The sequence below is a fragment of the Vitis riparia genome, chromosome 5 (genome assembly GCF_004353265.1).
Source record: "Vitis riparia cultivar Riparia Gloire de Montpellier isolate 1030 chromosome 5, EGFV_Vit.rip_1.0, whole genome shotgun sequence".
NCBI classification, from domain to species: domain Eukaryota; kingdom Viridiplantae; phylum Streptophyta; class Magnoliopsida; order Vitales; family Vitaceae; genus Vitis; species Vitis riparia.
Genome location: NC_048435.1, coordinates 17,519,649 through 17,533,325, shown reverse-complemented (window position 1 = coordinate 17,533,325; position 13,677 = coordinate 17,519,649). Strand labels below are relative to the sequence as shown.

Here is a 13,677-nt window from a genome sequence, read left to right as displayed (position 1 = left end):
TCCACAGATGTCAACGGGAGGGGTTTCGGTGGAACCAAAAAAAAACATGGGCATGATCTCCAAAAAAAAAAACAAATGCAGTGATGAATCTATACTCAGAACATTCCAAAACGAAAAATAAAAATGCATGAGTAGTCTTCAAGTGTCAAAGGAATCCACAAATGACAAAAAACAGAGAAGAACGGTTCAAAACGGGAAAAGTAAAAAAGGCAGAAATCATACCTAGACTAAGGTAGTGTTTGTTTTTTTTGGCTTTTTGCTTAAAACAATTTAGTTTTAGAATTTAAATTGTTTGTTTTTCTACTTTTTCATAACTTATTGTAAACTTTTTACTAAATAGAAAAAGCCAAAATATGTAATTTTTTCTAAATAGAAAAAATAACACATTATTTTTTTTTACTTTTTAATACTTAATAGAAATAAAATACTACAAAAACAAACAACATAATATTTAACACTATTAAGCATTAAGGTTCTATTTAGAATTAAGTAAAAAAACAAACACCACCTAAAAGAATAAGGTCGAATGGATCTTCTGATTCTCCACAGCTTGCTCTCCTCTCTGTCTCGTTCCCTCCCCGCTGACTATGCTCCAGATCCCCCTATATCCAACCCCCCTGTTTCTATCTTCTACAGCAAGCCATTACCAGCTCCACTGTGCACCATTCCGCCAATCTATCATCTTCACCCACCACCATGACCAACCATCCTCTCTTGCTATGCGTCCCATGCAGCTGCTTTCACGCATGAGGAGGTCCCCCTTCCCTACTTCAAAAAATGAATAAATTCCACTCCCGGTGATTCATGAAATGCCCTTTTGTTTCAACTTATAAAAATAAAAGAGTAATAATAAAATAATAACACCAAACCATTACACTTGGCTTAAAAAATAGGGGTTCTACACTCGTTTAAAAAGTTGGTGTGACTATTAATTAAGAATGAAAATATAGATAATTACGGATATATCGGTATTTCAATTTTACGAATATATAAAAAATATATCAACATGTATTTTAACAAAAAAATATTGGTGATATAAAAATTAATAAAAATTCTGAAAATATTAAGAAAACTCTAAAAAATTATATAAAAATATATTTTAAAGGTATTTTTATTTAAAAATTGATATATATAATTTATTATATTTGATAATAATATCTTTTAAATCGATAAAAAATATAAATTTTATAAATGTACATTTTAAATTGCATTATATATTATTTTATAATAATATTATGATAAGTAGTCTTAAAATATATTTAATATTAAAATTATCATCTATTTTAATTTAAATGTATTCACGATATGAAATAAATAATAAGCCCATCCGTGAGGCGGTGGTGCAATAGTGTGAGAAACAAAAGTCCAGGTCAAATGCTCTTACAGTCTTACCTCAATAAATGCGCTGCTACAACCCTAGGCATGGCTATTCCATTGGTGAAACGACTACCAGAGGGCCTCTCCTCCATTCAAGCCCGCCTCTGTATCCAAGGTAAGTCCAAATCAAATTCTTTTTCTTCCTGGTTTTTTTCTTTCGTCTTCCAGCTTTGATTTATCGAATATTTTTTTGCAAGCTTCTTACTTCGATTGGTTCTTTTACTTTTCTTGTTTTTTCCGGATTTCAGCCTTTTATCTTTCCAAAATTGTTTTGCAAATTTTATTTTTCAAAAATATTTCGCAATTTTATTTTATTTTCAAATAGTATTGCTTCTGAAATATTGTTTTTATCGTAATTGTCGAGTTCTTTTCATAATGTTCTTTTCATAATTTTCTTTTCTTGGGATATTTTTTCAACTTTTCGTTTCCAATCTTGCCTAAATTATTTCCTTTTGAAATTATTCTGCAACTTCTGCCATCTATTTTGTTTTAAATTTGTTCTCTTACAGGTTGCTGTTTGTCGTGATTGTCCGCTTTTATGATGCTCTGTTTTATTTTCTTTTTTATTTTTTTGAATTTCTGTTTCCTTTTTCAACTTTTAGCGAAACATTCCGTTTCAGCTTATTTTGGGAATCTCTCTTTTCCAGAAAGTTTTTTTTAAACTTCCTTTCAAATCTTTTCATTGCGGTTTCTTTGAGCGTGTCGAGTGTCCTTGATGTTCTGTTTCTGTTTTATTGAATTTAAATTTATTTTTTTATTTTTCTTAGCTTTTTCTTTTTTTGCTTTTCCTTTCTATTTTCTTTCTAACCAAACATAGCCTAAGTTTCAATTTATTAGGAAATTAACCAAATTATAATCTTATCTCAGGCTTTAAGAACCTTATAACAAGTAGGAATTTTTGGAAAATAGCAGGTAGATAAATGACCAAAATGAGGTTAAACCCAGTTGACCCTTTGCCCACTCTTTGAAAATTATGAGCTAGTCTACTGAACTAGGTCTCATAGATACCTAGGAACTCTATAGGAATGAATTTTTCATTCCTCTTATTGTAAGTAATTCAAGCACAGTGATGAATGGAAAATAGAAAAGATTTTCATTTTGATTCTCTTTTCTACAGCTTTAGACATGTCTTAAAATCAGTTAGTCACCTTCTCTACTAATCATGAGCTGCATGAGCATGCCTTTTTATAAATCTTAGCAATAAAGGTGTTCAGTAAAACTTAATACTTAATGACTTAAAGGGACTCTAAGTTAAATTATGCTAATTTTAAATTATTTTACTAAATGTACTTAATTCACTTAATGATTTAAATTAAGTTACTAAGTCATTAAATTGATTTGCCAAACAACCCCTTAGTGTGAGTAGACTTGATATATAAACTTTCGGGTCAATGGATGGTATAGAGGTGACTTTTTATTTATCATTTGTACAGATGGAAGAACAAAAATCGGTGGAATTGAACATGGACTGTTTGGTGAATGTGCTTGGAAGAGTGGAAATGGATTCATTACTATTTGCAGTTCCATATGTATGCAAGTCGTGGTACAAAGTGAGCCTCGATCCTGTGTGCTGGAAGCGTCTTGTTTTTCCTCACTTTGAACAGATGGTTATGAAAAGGTTCATGGAGGTATATCAAAGTATTGGACCCTTCTCTGTCACTTCATTCATAAATTCTATAGTTCGTCGTAGCAATAGATTGGCTACTGCCTTGGTGCTCCCCGATTACTGCACAAAAGAGGCATTGGAGTATGCTGCTGATGAGTAAGTCATCTAAATTACTAAAAAAGTCTAATATGAAGTCAGTTACATATGTGATATTTTTAATTATGCATCATGCTTTGCTAAGTGCCTAGTTTTTCATCCATCTTCATGTTCCATTTAAGTAAAAAGAGTCTGAATGATGTGTGTGCATAATTTTATTTTATTCGATGATGATTTCCTGTTGCATCCTACTATTTACCCATGTTGAACCACTTTGGGAATTGAATGAGTTCTATATGAAAGACTAATAGAAAGCTATTGTTGATCCTATGTCCTAGAAGCATCCTTGTTATACTAATTCAGGAAGAGTTTTTTTCTTTTTTCTTTTTTATATTTATTTATTTATTTTATGATGATACTGCCACTTCACTAAAAAGATATATAAGAATTTCAAATTAATGGATCCTTTTCTGTTACTGCATGAGGTCCCTAACCAATTGTAGCAAGAGTTCTGCTAGTGTACTTCTAACTGCAAGGTTTATAAGGGAATATCATGTATCCTTCTCTTTCACTGCATAAAGTCCATAGAATGGCAAGAAGAGATCTGCTACATATTCCAACTGCTGTAAAGTGGGGCATGACAAGTATGTTGTGGCAACTAGCCTTCTCTCTGTTTGGTGTGACATGGGTGATTCACTACTCAGTTAAAGAGAACGTTCTAAATTGGCATGGTTCTTTTGTGGGGAAGAGAGCTTGGAAGTCACCCCCTTATGTATGTTTGGACTCCCTGGAAGGAGAGAAATAGGAGGTCATTTGAGGATGCTGAACGGTTAGGTCAAGCTATTAAATACTCTTTTATGGCCAGTTTCTTGGAATGGATTAAGCCATACATAGACCATCAATCAATATCCAAGATAAGATTTGTAGATTGGTTGTGCTTGATGTAAGGGAAGTGAGGTTGTTTTTTGTTTTTTCTTTCCTTGTTTTGTCCTTTAACACATGTTGTATATATCATGTGTACTTTGTTGTGCTCTTTTTAAGGTACTATTAATATATTCTCTTTTATTGCCTATCAAAAGAAGGAAAAAAAAGAAACTAAAAGAACTGATTTCTCATTTTCTTAATGTGTTCGGTCATGCATACTTTGCTTAAAATTTTTGTAAAAATATTCCTGTGTTGAAGTTTCAATGATATTTCATTTTATATAAAATCCCTATTTTTCCATCATTTTATATACTTGAAATGCAATCCGATACATGTATTTTCTTTACTTGATGATATATCTTATTATAACTTTCCACCTTGTGCTTTGTGTATAGAATATGTCTTAGACCTAAATATCACACAAACATAGTGGACTAATAATAAAAGCAAAGAAAGAGAAAATAAAAGACAGTCATACAACATATTTGAGATCCTGATACAGATTACATCAATTCCATTTTACTTTGAGGTAGAAAGAAACTGTATTACATTAACTTTTAACCTTCTACATTAGTTTTTCTGCTGTCATTGAATATTACATCCTTCTTCAACACCCACCACCCACACCCCCTCGACCCCTTCCCTTTTATTTCCAATATTTTGAAGTCAATACTAAATTACAAATTCCACATCCAATGAAATACACTGTTGGTATTTAGGATTTTATTGCTATTCTTAGAACCAATATAAATATGAGACACAACGAAAATATTCCCAATATGATAAGTTTTTACCATTTTTATTTAAGAATTGTTCCAAAACCTCACAGATTCTCTATTTTCCAGAAGTACAATCTTCCTAGAAATTCATTTACGGATGTTATTACTGGCAACTTCTTTTTCAACATCACAACCTTCATTCTCTTATAGTTCATGTTTCTAAGTCAACCATCCTCTTCACCGTATATGCTATTAGGGATTGTTTCTGTGCCTCAAGTGACTTGACTAATTAAAGTTAGGTCCCTTTCTTTTTTTTTTTAATCTCTTCTCCCAGATAACCAACCAGCATATGGTTAAGTTGGTTTAGCTGTTTGATATTTTCCAGTATCAACCAACCTATGAAAAACAATTAATACTGAGTTGCATGTTTTTTAAACCATGTTCCTCGAGGGGGAAAAAAACACCATGACCTTTATTTTGTATTTGGCAAAATCTTACATATCAAGAAGCTTATTTTGCTGTGGAACTTTTGCAAATAGGCAAACTCTTTAAGTGTTTCAAATTAAATCAATTTGATTAAAGTTTAGCCATCCAATTGAGTATCAGAAATTTCTAAAAAAATTTCACTGTTGTAAATTTGGTTGAATTTTCTAATTGCAGTGAGGTAATTTTTACTTCATTTTGTTCAGTGGACCATACTCACCATATAGTGGTTTTTGATTATTTTATAGATTTACATTTGAATGGTGTTGTTTCTGAAAACCTAATTAACTAAAAAGGAATGAAGAGTAGAATCATCTTATTTCATATATTTTCTACCGATTACCTTCCATGGATGCCTTAGCTAGCTAGTTTAATGAGATATGATCACTTTGCCAAAAAAGAGGAAAATGAACAGAAGTTTCACAATGTGTAGGCACTCAAATCACATAATTTAAGCATTTAGAGAAGGATATATTATTATGGTTCCCCATACTTCTTTAGTCAAACCTTCAAATTTTATCAACAGTATTTGAAGTTTTGAAAATGTGACAAAAAGAAGTATGAAAATTGTGTGGCAGGGTCATGTACTCAAATAAAGTAGGTAAGACTTGTCTATTGAAAGCATTCATCACTTTAAAGCTTGTCTTCCTTGCACTGAAGAAATTCTAGAAATAACTCTGTAATGAATTGTTGTTTTCAGGTGTCCTGCACTGAAAGTTTTGGAGCTGCCCAGTGATCTACTTAAGAGAGAATCATCCATTATTCCAGAATTAATAAGCAAGTGGAGAAATCTAGAACAGTTGAGACTTGAAAGACCCCCTAACTTGGAAGAAATCCTACACCAAATCAGCTGCCATTGCAAGAACTTTTTTGGGCTAAGTGTTATTGACTCTGAAGTTTGGGAAAATGAAGTGTCAGCCATTGTGTCACTGCCTAACATTAAGTACTTGATTTTAAGGGGAACATTCATTGAGCGGAAGAGTCTGGTGATGATATTGCAAGGTTGCAATAAACTTGAGCTTTTAGACATTAGGGACTGTATAGGTTTTGAGGGTGATGACGAATTATTGAATCTTGCCTCGCATATTAATGCATTCAAGCTTGGGGGTTCTACTCTTTCTATTTGGCATGACGAGTACTACTGTTCTTATGATTCTGATTGTGGTTATGATTACTATTAGAATTTGGTTGGTTGAATTTAGTTGGAGTTGTTAACCTTGAGTTGATATTTTAAGTTTATTTTATGTATTCACATATATGTTGAGATGAAAATACATTTTTTTAATATTACTTATAAAATATATTTATATTCAATTGGATGTCATATTCATCTATTTGAGAGTTATTTGTGTCACTTTCATTATTTATTAGATCTGAAAAATCTCATTAGAGGTTAGCATTTCATTTCAAAAGTCAGGGATGTTTTCTTAATTTCACCAAATGTTAAGGGAGGTTAATGGTTTTTTCCATGATAAAGCCTTGTTCTCAAAATCTATGAATATATATAGATTTAATGGCAGTTTGAGTGCCCATTTCTGAATCATAAAAAGTTTGTTATGTTTTCAGTGGAATTTGTTTATGATCAGTCATGGAATCCTCTGTTCTTCTATTAGTATGTGTAGTATGTGGATCCTTCAAATTACCAAATGAAGGTTCCCAATTCTCTTCACAAATTAATAGTTTGTAGTGAACTCATATCTTCTGGAAACATGTTTCTCTTGATTGCTAACTGTATATGTCAAACTTAAGAAGATAAAAGGCACAATAAATCATAGAAATTTGTGTTATGGGTTGTTTGGATATAAATCTTTATTTAGGAGTTCACAACCTTGACTGAAAATACCTGAAAGATGGAATATTGAAGGTGAGATTGGACTTGGTAAGCCAAATAAGATCTTATATTTCCTTGGATTATTATGTTTCAGTATAATAAATAAACCCAAGCATTGTCATCTGCCCTCTTTGCTTGCTTTTTTTGTACAATGTTATGTTTTAGCTTTTCTCCTTTTTTATCCAAGGAGGTTAAACATTTCATAATTCTTGATTCTTTAGGTTTTTTGTCGCTTACTAAGCCTTATTTTACATCTAAAATGATGTCAACCACTACACCTGCTTATATTTCTTCTGTCACTATTTTAAGCATGGAGGAGGAGATCAGCTAAGCTTGTGAAGATGCTGGGAATGGCTTACCATCACAAGGACATGTTATTGAGATAACAATTCCTTCTTTCTCAAAGACTATTTCTCCCTTGGTTCTATGAACCATATCATCCTTATGCATTTATATATTTGCTGTAATCTTCGAGTATTTCATTAGGTTATCCATGTTGATTATTACTATACATTTGGATGAGTGCAAAAGGTAGGTCTCTTTTCAGTCATGCTGTGTATTGCTCCATCCATGGAAAATGTATTCAATGATAATTGCATATCTTTCCATGTGCCGTTGCTTACGTATTTCAGTCTTATCCTTCCCAAACAGGGCCTTCCAGTCTCTGATATTGGTGGAGAGCTCAGCACTTCTGGCAAAGCATTCGTAAGGATCAATATAATTCTAAATCTCATTAACATTAATAATGGTTGTAATTGACTTGCATTTTAGAAGCACTCTCTCAAAATTTTCAGTGGCATGGTTTCACTGTTGCATATACGACGTTGGCTTCTATTATTGCATAGAGGAAGAATAACAGAATTGTACCATATCAACTGCTTCATTCTTTATGCAACTGCTATCGATTTTTATGCGACCCATGCATTCCAATGTCATTAACATTCATGATTGTGTTTAGGTTTGAACTTTGTGGTATCAAACACTTGCACTCTGTATGCATCCAAATGAGTTATTCTTGCTTTCATTCTTGGACCTGGTAATCTGCCAAGAAAGGGCAAAGATACAGTTCTGATAGATTATCATCTCATTCATCAGGAGTCATTAAGAGCCCTTTTAGAAAACAGGCATCTTGGACACAATCATTATTGTTTTCGAGAAGATGATTGATTCTAAAAATGATCATTGCTGCCTCTGATTAAATAATGCTCTTTGGTTCTTCTGTTAACTCTTGGTTGCTGTGAGATCAACCTTTGGCCTTCTCTGCTTGGTAAATTATTAAACCTTTTATCTCGCCCTTTTTTCTCCTCCCCAATCTTTGTGAAGGTATTTCTTTGCTTCTCTTTGGGGATTGGATTACGAAGGTGTGAGTAAACTATTTGTTGTTCAAACTATTGCTGAACTCGTGATAGCATTGTGGGTCCCGTTATAGTAAGCAAAATATACTTTGCGGATCAATCAGGTGTATCATGTGTACACCTTTGGATCCTATTTGTTTGTGCTATGAGTCAGTTGTTATTCTTATACCTTGGTTTTATTTTAAATTGTTGATTTAAAATTTATTATTTATTTTTTACTTTGAGTATTAAGATTGTTTGATAAAATTAATTTAAAATTTATTCTACACGAATTGACATATTTACTCATTACTTTTAACTAATATTTGTGTTTTCGTTAATAATAAGTAAAAAATTTATTTGTTAAATATTTAATTAGAAGTATTGTAGATGCTGAGTTACTTACAAAAATATTTATTATAAAAAATGAGTTGTGAATGTAAAATGAGTTGTAAATGTAAACTCATAGTTGTAGAATATATTCTTATTAGACATTAATAAATAATGAAAAAAATATTTGAAATTAAAAATAAATTAATTATTTAATTTAATACTTAAAGTTATTTTTTATTTTAAGTTATGCTATCAAGTTATTTTACCAAGCATACTTAATTTAATCAATGAATTAGAAAGTTATTAAGTCATATTAAATCATTAAGTTGATGTATCAATCACTTTATAAGAAAGAGATAAAAATAGTTAAGTTTGATTGAATAAATTATTCTTAATTGTAGTCATATTTTACCCATTTTCTCATTCTATTTTTCTCTTAATTAAACAATAAAACAAAATTGGTATTTTTTTTTCCTCTTTGAAAAATCTTGTTATCTTCAAATTATATATTTTTTATGGCTTCTAATCCAATGCCTATTATGTTTGGTATGCGTGATTGAAAAGTGAGAATGAACATCTCATTTATTTTCTTATTCATTCTAATGTTTGTATAATCTAAGTGATGATGGAAATGTAGTAAAAATTATTTAAACGGAGATAGAATACCACTTATAAGTAGGATTTCAATTAATAGATTATGAGGGGGAAAAAGTTGTGAGAGAGAGATGGGATAGAGATGTGAGAGTAAGAGACACTTGATAAAGCAAAAGAGCTCACTAAGGTGTAGATGTGAGGAAGAAAAAGATACCTAGTGAAGTAAAATGGTACGTGATTTAGGATAGAGATACAAAGGGACCTAACACTTGTATCTATTTTTCTATTCTCCATAATATTTTCTATAATGAAATGTTCTCTCCCATCGATGGAGGTAGGCATGATTGGTTAAATCCCATTAAAACCTTGTGTACTTTTGTGTGGCTTGCTTTATTTTTGTATTCTTCCTTTAATATGTTTACATTGACACAACAAGTGGTGTTAGAGCTTTAGTTAAAGATGTCTAGGAGAGCCTTGGTGAAAAACTTTGATTGAAGATGTCCTGAAGATTCTTATTTAAAGATTTCAGGAAAAGTAAAGAGATTAGAGCACAAAAGAAAATTACAAAAAGAATTTTAATTGAAGGTGGGCTAAATTTTTCTATCATTAATAATACAAGAAATGAGAAGATTGTGGCGTGTGACAGAAATGTAGTGCATGAAGGGAACAGTGGCACATGAGGAAAGCAACGCGCACAAGGAAATGGTAAATCATAGAAAGATGGAAGATTGCATGAATTGAATTTAATATAGTGGAGATTGTTGGGAAGGTGTCTCAAATTCCAATTTTTTATTTTTTATTTTTGTAAAAAGAATATTATACATAGTATTTTCTAACTTTATATGTGATTGTTATTAGATTCCTTATAGAATAAAAAAAAAGCTAGTGAGAATATCTCTATAAATATTTTAGGTAAAGGGGAAAAAGTTATGAGAGAGAGATGAGATAGAGATGTGAAAAAGAGCTAGAGACATCCAGTAAGGTAAGAGGACTCACTAAGATGTAGATATGAGGAAGAAAAAAAAACACATAGTGAAACAAAAGAGCTCATAGTTCAGGGTGAAGATACAAAGGGATCAATAGTAGTATTTATTTTTTTGTCCTCTATAATATTCTTTATCATATAATGGAATGTCCTTTCTCATAAGTGAAAGCAGGCATGATTAGGCAAACTATGTTAAAACCTAATGTACCTTTTATATGGTTTGTTTTATTTTTATGTTATTCCTTTAATAAGTTTACATTGACGCTTCCATTGGCACATTTATTCTAAGTTTTGCCTAATTTAAAATTTATTTATCCAATAAAAAAATTAATGAAATTATAATTGTATGTAAAGAAAAAACTAGCAAAATCATTCAAAATGAATTTGTTTTTGACTTTTTAGCCTTAATTTGATTGTTTTTAAGTTCTATCACTTTCTAATACTAATTGAATTAGTTTTCGAGTTTCAAATCGTTTTTAAAAATTAATAAATTTGTTGTTTAAGTGTTGCTTGGTTTGAAATATATTTATTTAAAAAGTAAAAAAACAATTCACAGGAACACATAATTTAAAGAAAGATCACATTTGAAGATTTTTTATATTGGTATTAGGTGGTAGAGAAAATGAAAGAAGAAAGATATTGTGTCCTTGTTAGAATAATCTCCATAATTGTAAGTAATAAAATAAAAGTCCAAGATTGTACCTATATTCATGACAATCCAATTCATACAAAATAAGGATTCGTTGGCTAATCCTTTAAAGACCTTATGCCCATACACTAATGAAAACTTATAGGCCTATTCTTATAATCTAGGGACCCTTATTCCTTTAGAATTTCAGCATATCCTTATCCTTTTTCTCTTATTCCCATCAAAGAAAACTAAGGGTAGTTATCACACCAAAAATATGCCTTACGTCTATAGATATGGATGGTTACACCAAAAATCATTTATTTTATTTTTATTTAATTAAAATAGAAATTGTTTCCAATAGTCCTAACTTATTTATATTAGTTTTAATTAGGGCTACACCTTGAGAGGGTTAGGTCATGTTTGCTTTTCAAGAAAAGCCAAAAAAAAAAGAAGTTATTTGATTAAAATGGTTGAAACAATAGTCATATTTGTGAAACTAACCTTCCTTCAAAGACAATAAAATAATCCACTGCCCTTTTTTTGTTTCCTCCAACTATTACTTTCCCTCATTGTCACCTCACATTTTTTTACATTATTTTCTTATCTTAACAAGAAAGAGAGAGAAGAAAAAAAAAAAAACAAAAGAAGAAATGGGCTTTGACTTGTGCTAATGGACATGAAAAACATTAATAAAAAAAAACCACTAAAAATTTGAAAAGTTTTATCTATATAACCAGTTCAAAAGATGGTAAGGAATATCATGTATAAAAGATTTTGATGACAAGGAATCTCATGAACTGTTGGTAAGTTAATTCTCAACCAAAATATTCATCTAAACTTAACTATAGTTGTATTTCTTTAATAAAAAAACTCGTTGAGTTCTTAATCAAAATATTTGCCTAAGCTACTTAACTATAATTAAGTTTCATTTATGAAAAGCTTAATTAAGGTTAAGTTCTCAATCATAGTATTCACTTAATTATCATGAAGTTTCATTCACAAATAACTTAATTAGGGTTAAGTTTTTAATTAAAATATTTACTTGAATTTAACTATGGTTAAGTTATAATTTATGGAGAAGTTAACTAGAGTTGTCAATCAAAATATTCACTTCAACTTAAATTATGGTTGATTTAAGTTTCATTTGCAAAAAAGAAAAAAAGAAAAAAAAATACATTAAGTTAAGTTCTCTAAAATTAGAATGCTTACCTATATGGTTAAATTTTCAATTAAAAATTGTATTTGAATTTAATTATGATTTTCATTTACAAAGAGGTATAGATTTAAGTTCTCAAAATCAAAATAGTTACTTGGACTTAATTGTAGTTAAATTTTGAATCTAAAAGTTCACTTGAATTTAATTATAGTTATAATTCATTTACAAAGAGTTATTAACTTAAGTTCCATAAATCAAACTATTCACCTCAATTAACAAAAACTATTAAGTATCTATCGACAATATATAAAGTGTTAAACTAAAAAAATATAATATTCTAATCATAATATTTACTTAGGTTGAAATATGTTTTTAACATATTAAACTACATGCAAAAACTAAAACTTCGAACATCTAGTAAAATTCCTCCAAATTAAGAGCCAACCCTCAGCAATTTATGAACTCATCATATGGGTAAATTCTCGAAGTCAAACAATTATGTTGTCATTTTCTTTCAAAACCAATCCATAGGGGCTTTGGTTAGAATCTTGAATTGATGGTCATGCATCAAGTATTCTGCATGTTTGACACCCATAATTAACATTCATAAAATAAAAACAAATATCAAAGTAGAAGACTAATATGTCTACACTATATTATAACTTAATTTATATATATATATATATTTAATCAATAAAATATTTCACCGAAGTAAGAAAACTTATTTTGAACATTATCGTACAAATCATAAGTGATATATATTATTAATTCATTAATTTGGAACATATATAATACATAATCCCTAAAAATTTAAAAATTTTAGAAAATAAAGACTTACGGACTTAGTAGATTCATTTTCCTCTTTTGCCTACTACTAAGATAGTTGCTTTCTTCTACCTATCCATTTTTATCCTCTTTGGTTTATGACTATTCAAGGAACCATTTTTTGTTCCCTACTAGAAAAAAAAAAGGTGTGAGATAATTAAAAACAGGAAATACAAAATTGAATCAAAAGCGAAAGAGAAGTAAAGAGGAAAAAAACAAAGAAAAAGTTGTGGTATGAATCAAGAGAGAGAATTAGAAGCAAAAAAAAGGTTTTCTAAGGTTTGAGTGCTAATTTGATTTCAATAGTAGAAATTGAAAGCATGTTGTTATGAATTTTAGGGCTATTCCAAACTGGGGTAAATAGGGTGATGGTCTTTTTTTCACAAATTTAAACTATGCAAAAATAAGAGACAATTATATGCAAATATATAATAAACAAAATAAACACAATTGCATATAATTTAAAAGAGTTAGGGAAGAGAGAGTACAAACACGAGAGTTTATAGTGGTTCGGCACTTCCTTGCCTACGTCCACTCTCCTCAACCTCCTAACCGAGTGAGGGTTCCACTATCTTGAAGCTTCAACCAAGCTTCCAATCTCTTTACAATTGGATTATAGTTCTAATTCACCCTCTTGGACTTTTAGCTCCAAGCACCCTTTACACTTCTTCAAGAGATATCCCTCTCTTGAACAACCTCTCAAGTGATACCCCTCACTTGAGAAAATTCCTCACAAAGATATACAAATAATGATCTCTCAAAATCTTAGTAATAAAACTTTAG

General features: G+C 30.2%; 1 protein-coding gene across 3 annotated transcripts; it reads left to right on the top strand.

Annotated features, from left to right (window-relative positions):
* Positions 1-1,364: 1,364 nt before the first annotated feature.
* Positions 1,365-8,537, top strand: LOC117913787 (F-box/LRR-repeat protein At3g48880-like). Of its 3 annotated transcripts, none has more exons than XM_034828828.1 (4): positions 1,365-1,492; positions 2,811-3,139; positions 7,688-7,741; positions 8,132-8,537. In XM_034828828.1, the coding sequence occupies exons 2-4, from the start codon at positions 2,811-2,813 to the stop codon at positions 8,139-8,141; spliced, it is 393 nt and encodes a 130-aa protein (XP_034684719.1). In that variant the 5' UTR covers positions 1,365-1,492; the 3' UTR covers positions 8,142-8,537. The 3 variants fall into 3 exon arrangements, with proteins under 3 accessions (XP_034684719.1, XP_034684718.1, XP_034684717.1); XM_034828827.1 differs by lacking the exon at positions 8,132-8,537 and adding an exon at positions 7,995-8,091; XM_034828826.1 differs by lacking the exon at positions 8,132-8,537 and having other exon boundaries at positions 5,906-7,905.
* Positions 8,538-13,677: the final 5,140 nt, after the last annotated feature.

What these genes read in the sequence shown, in the direction of transcription:
- LOC117913787 (XM_034828826.1), top strand. Translation starts at nt 2,811, where the DNA reads ATGGAAGAACAAAAATCGGTGGAATTGAACATGGACTGTTTGGTGAAT. An exon ending in TTGGAGTATGCTGCTGATGA is followed by an intron (nt 3,140 to 5,905) that starts GTAAGTCATCTA and finishes TGTTGTTTTCAG; the next exon opens with GTGTCCTGCACTGAAAGTTT.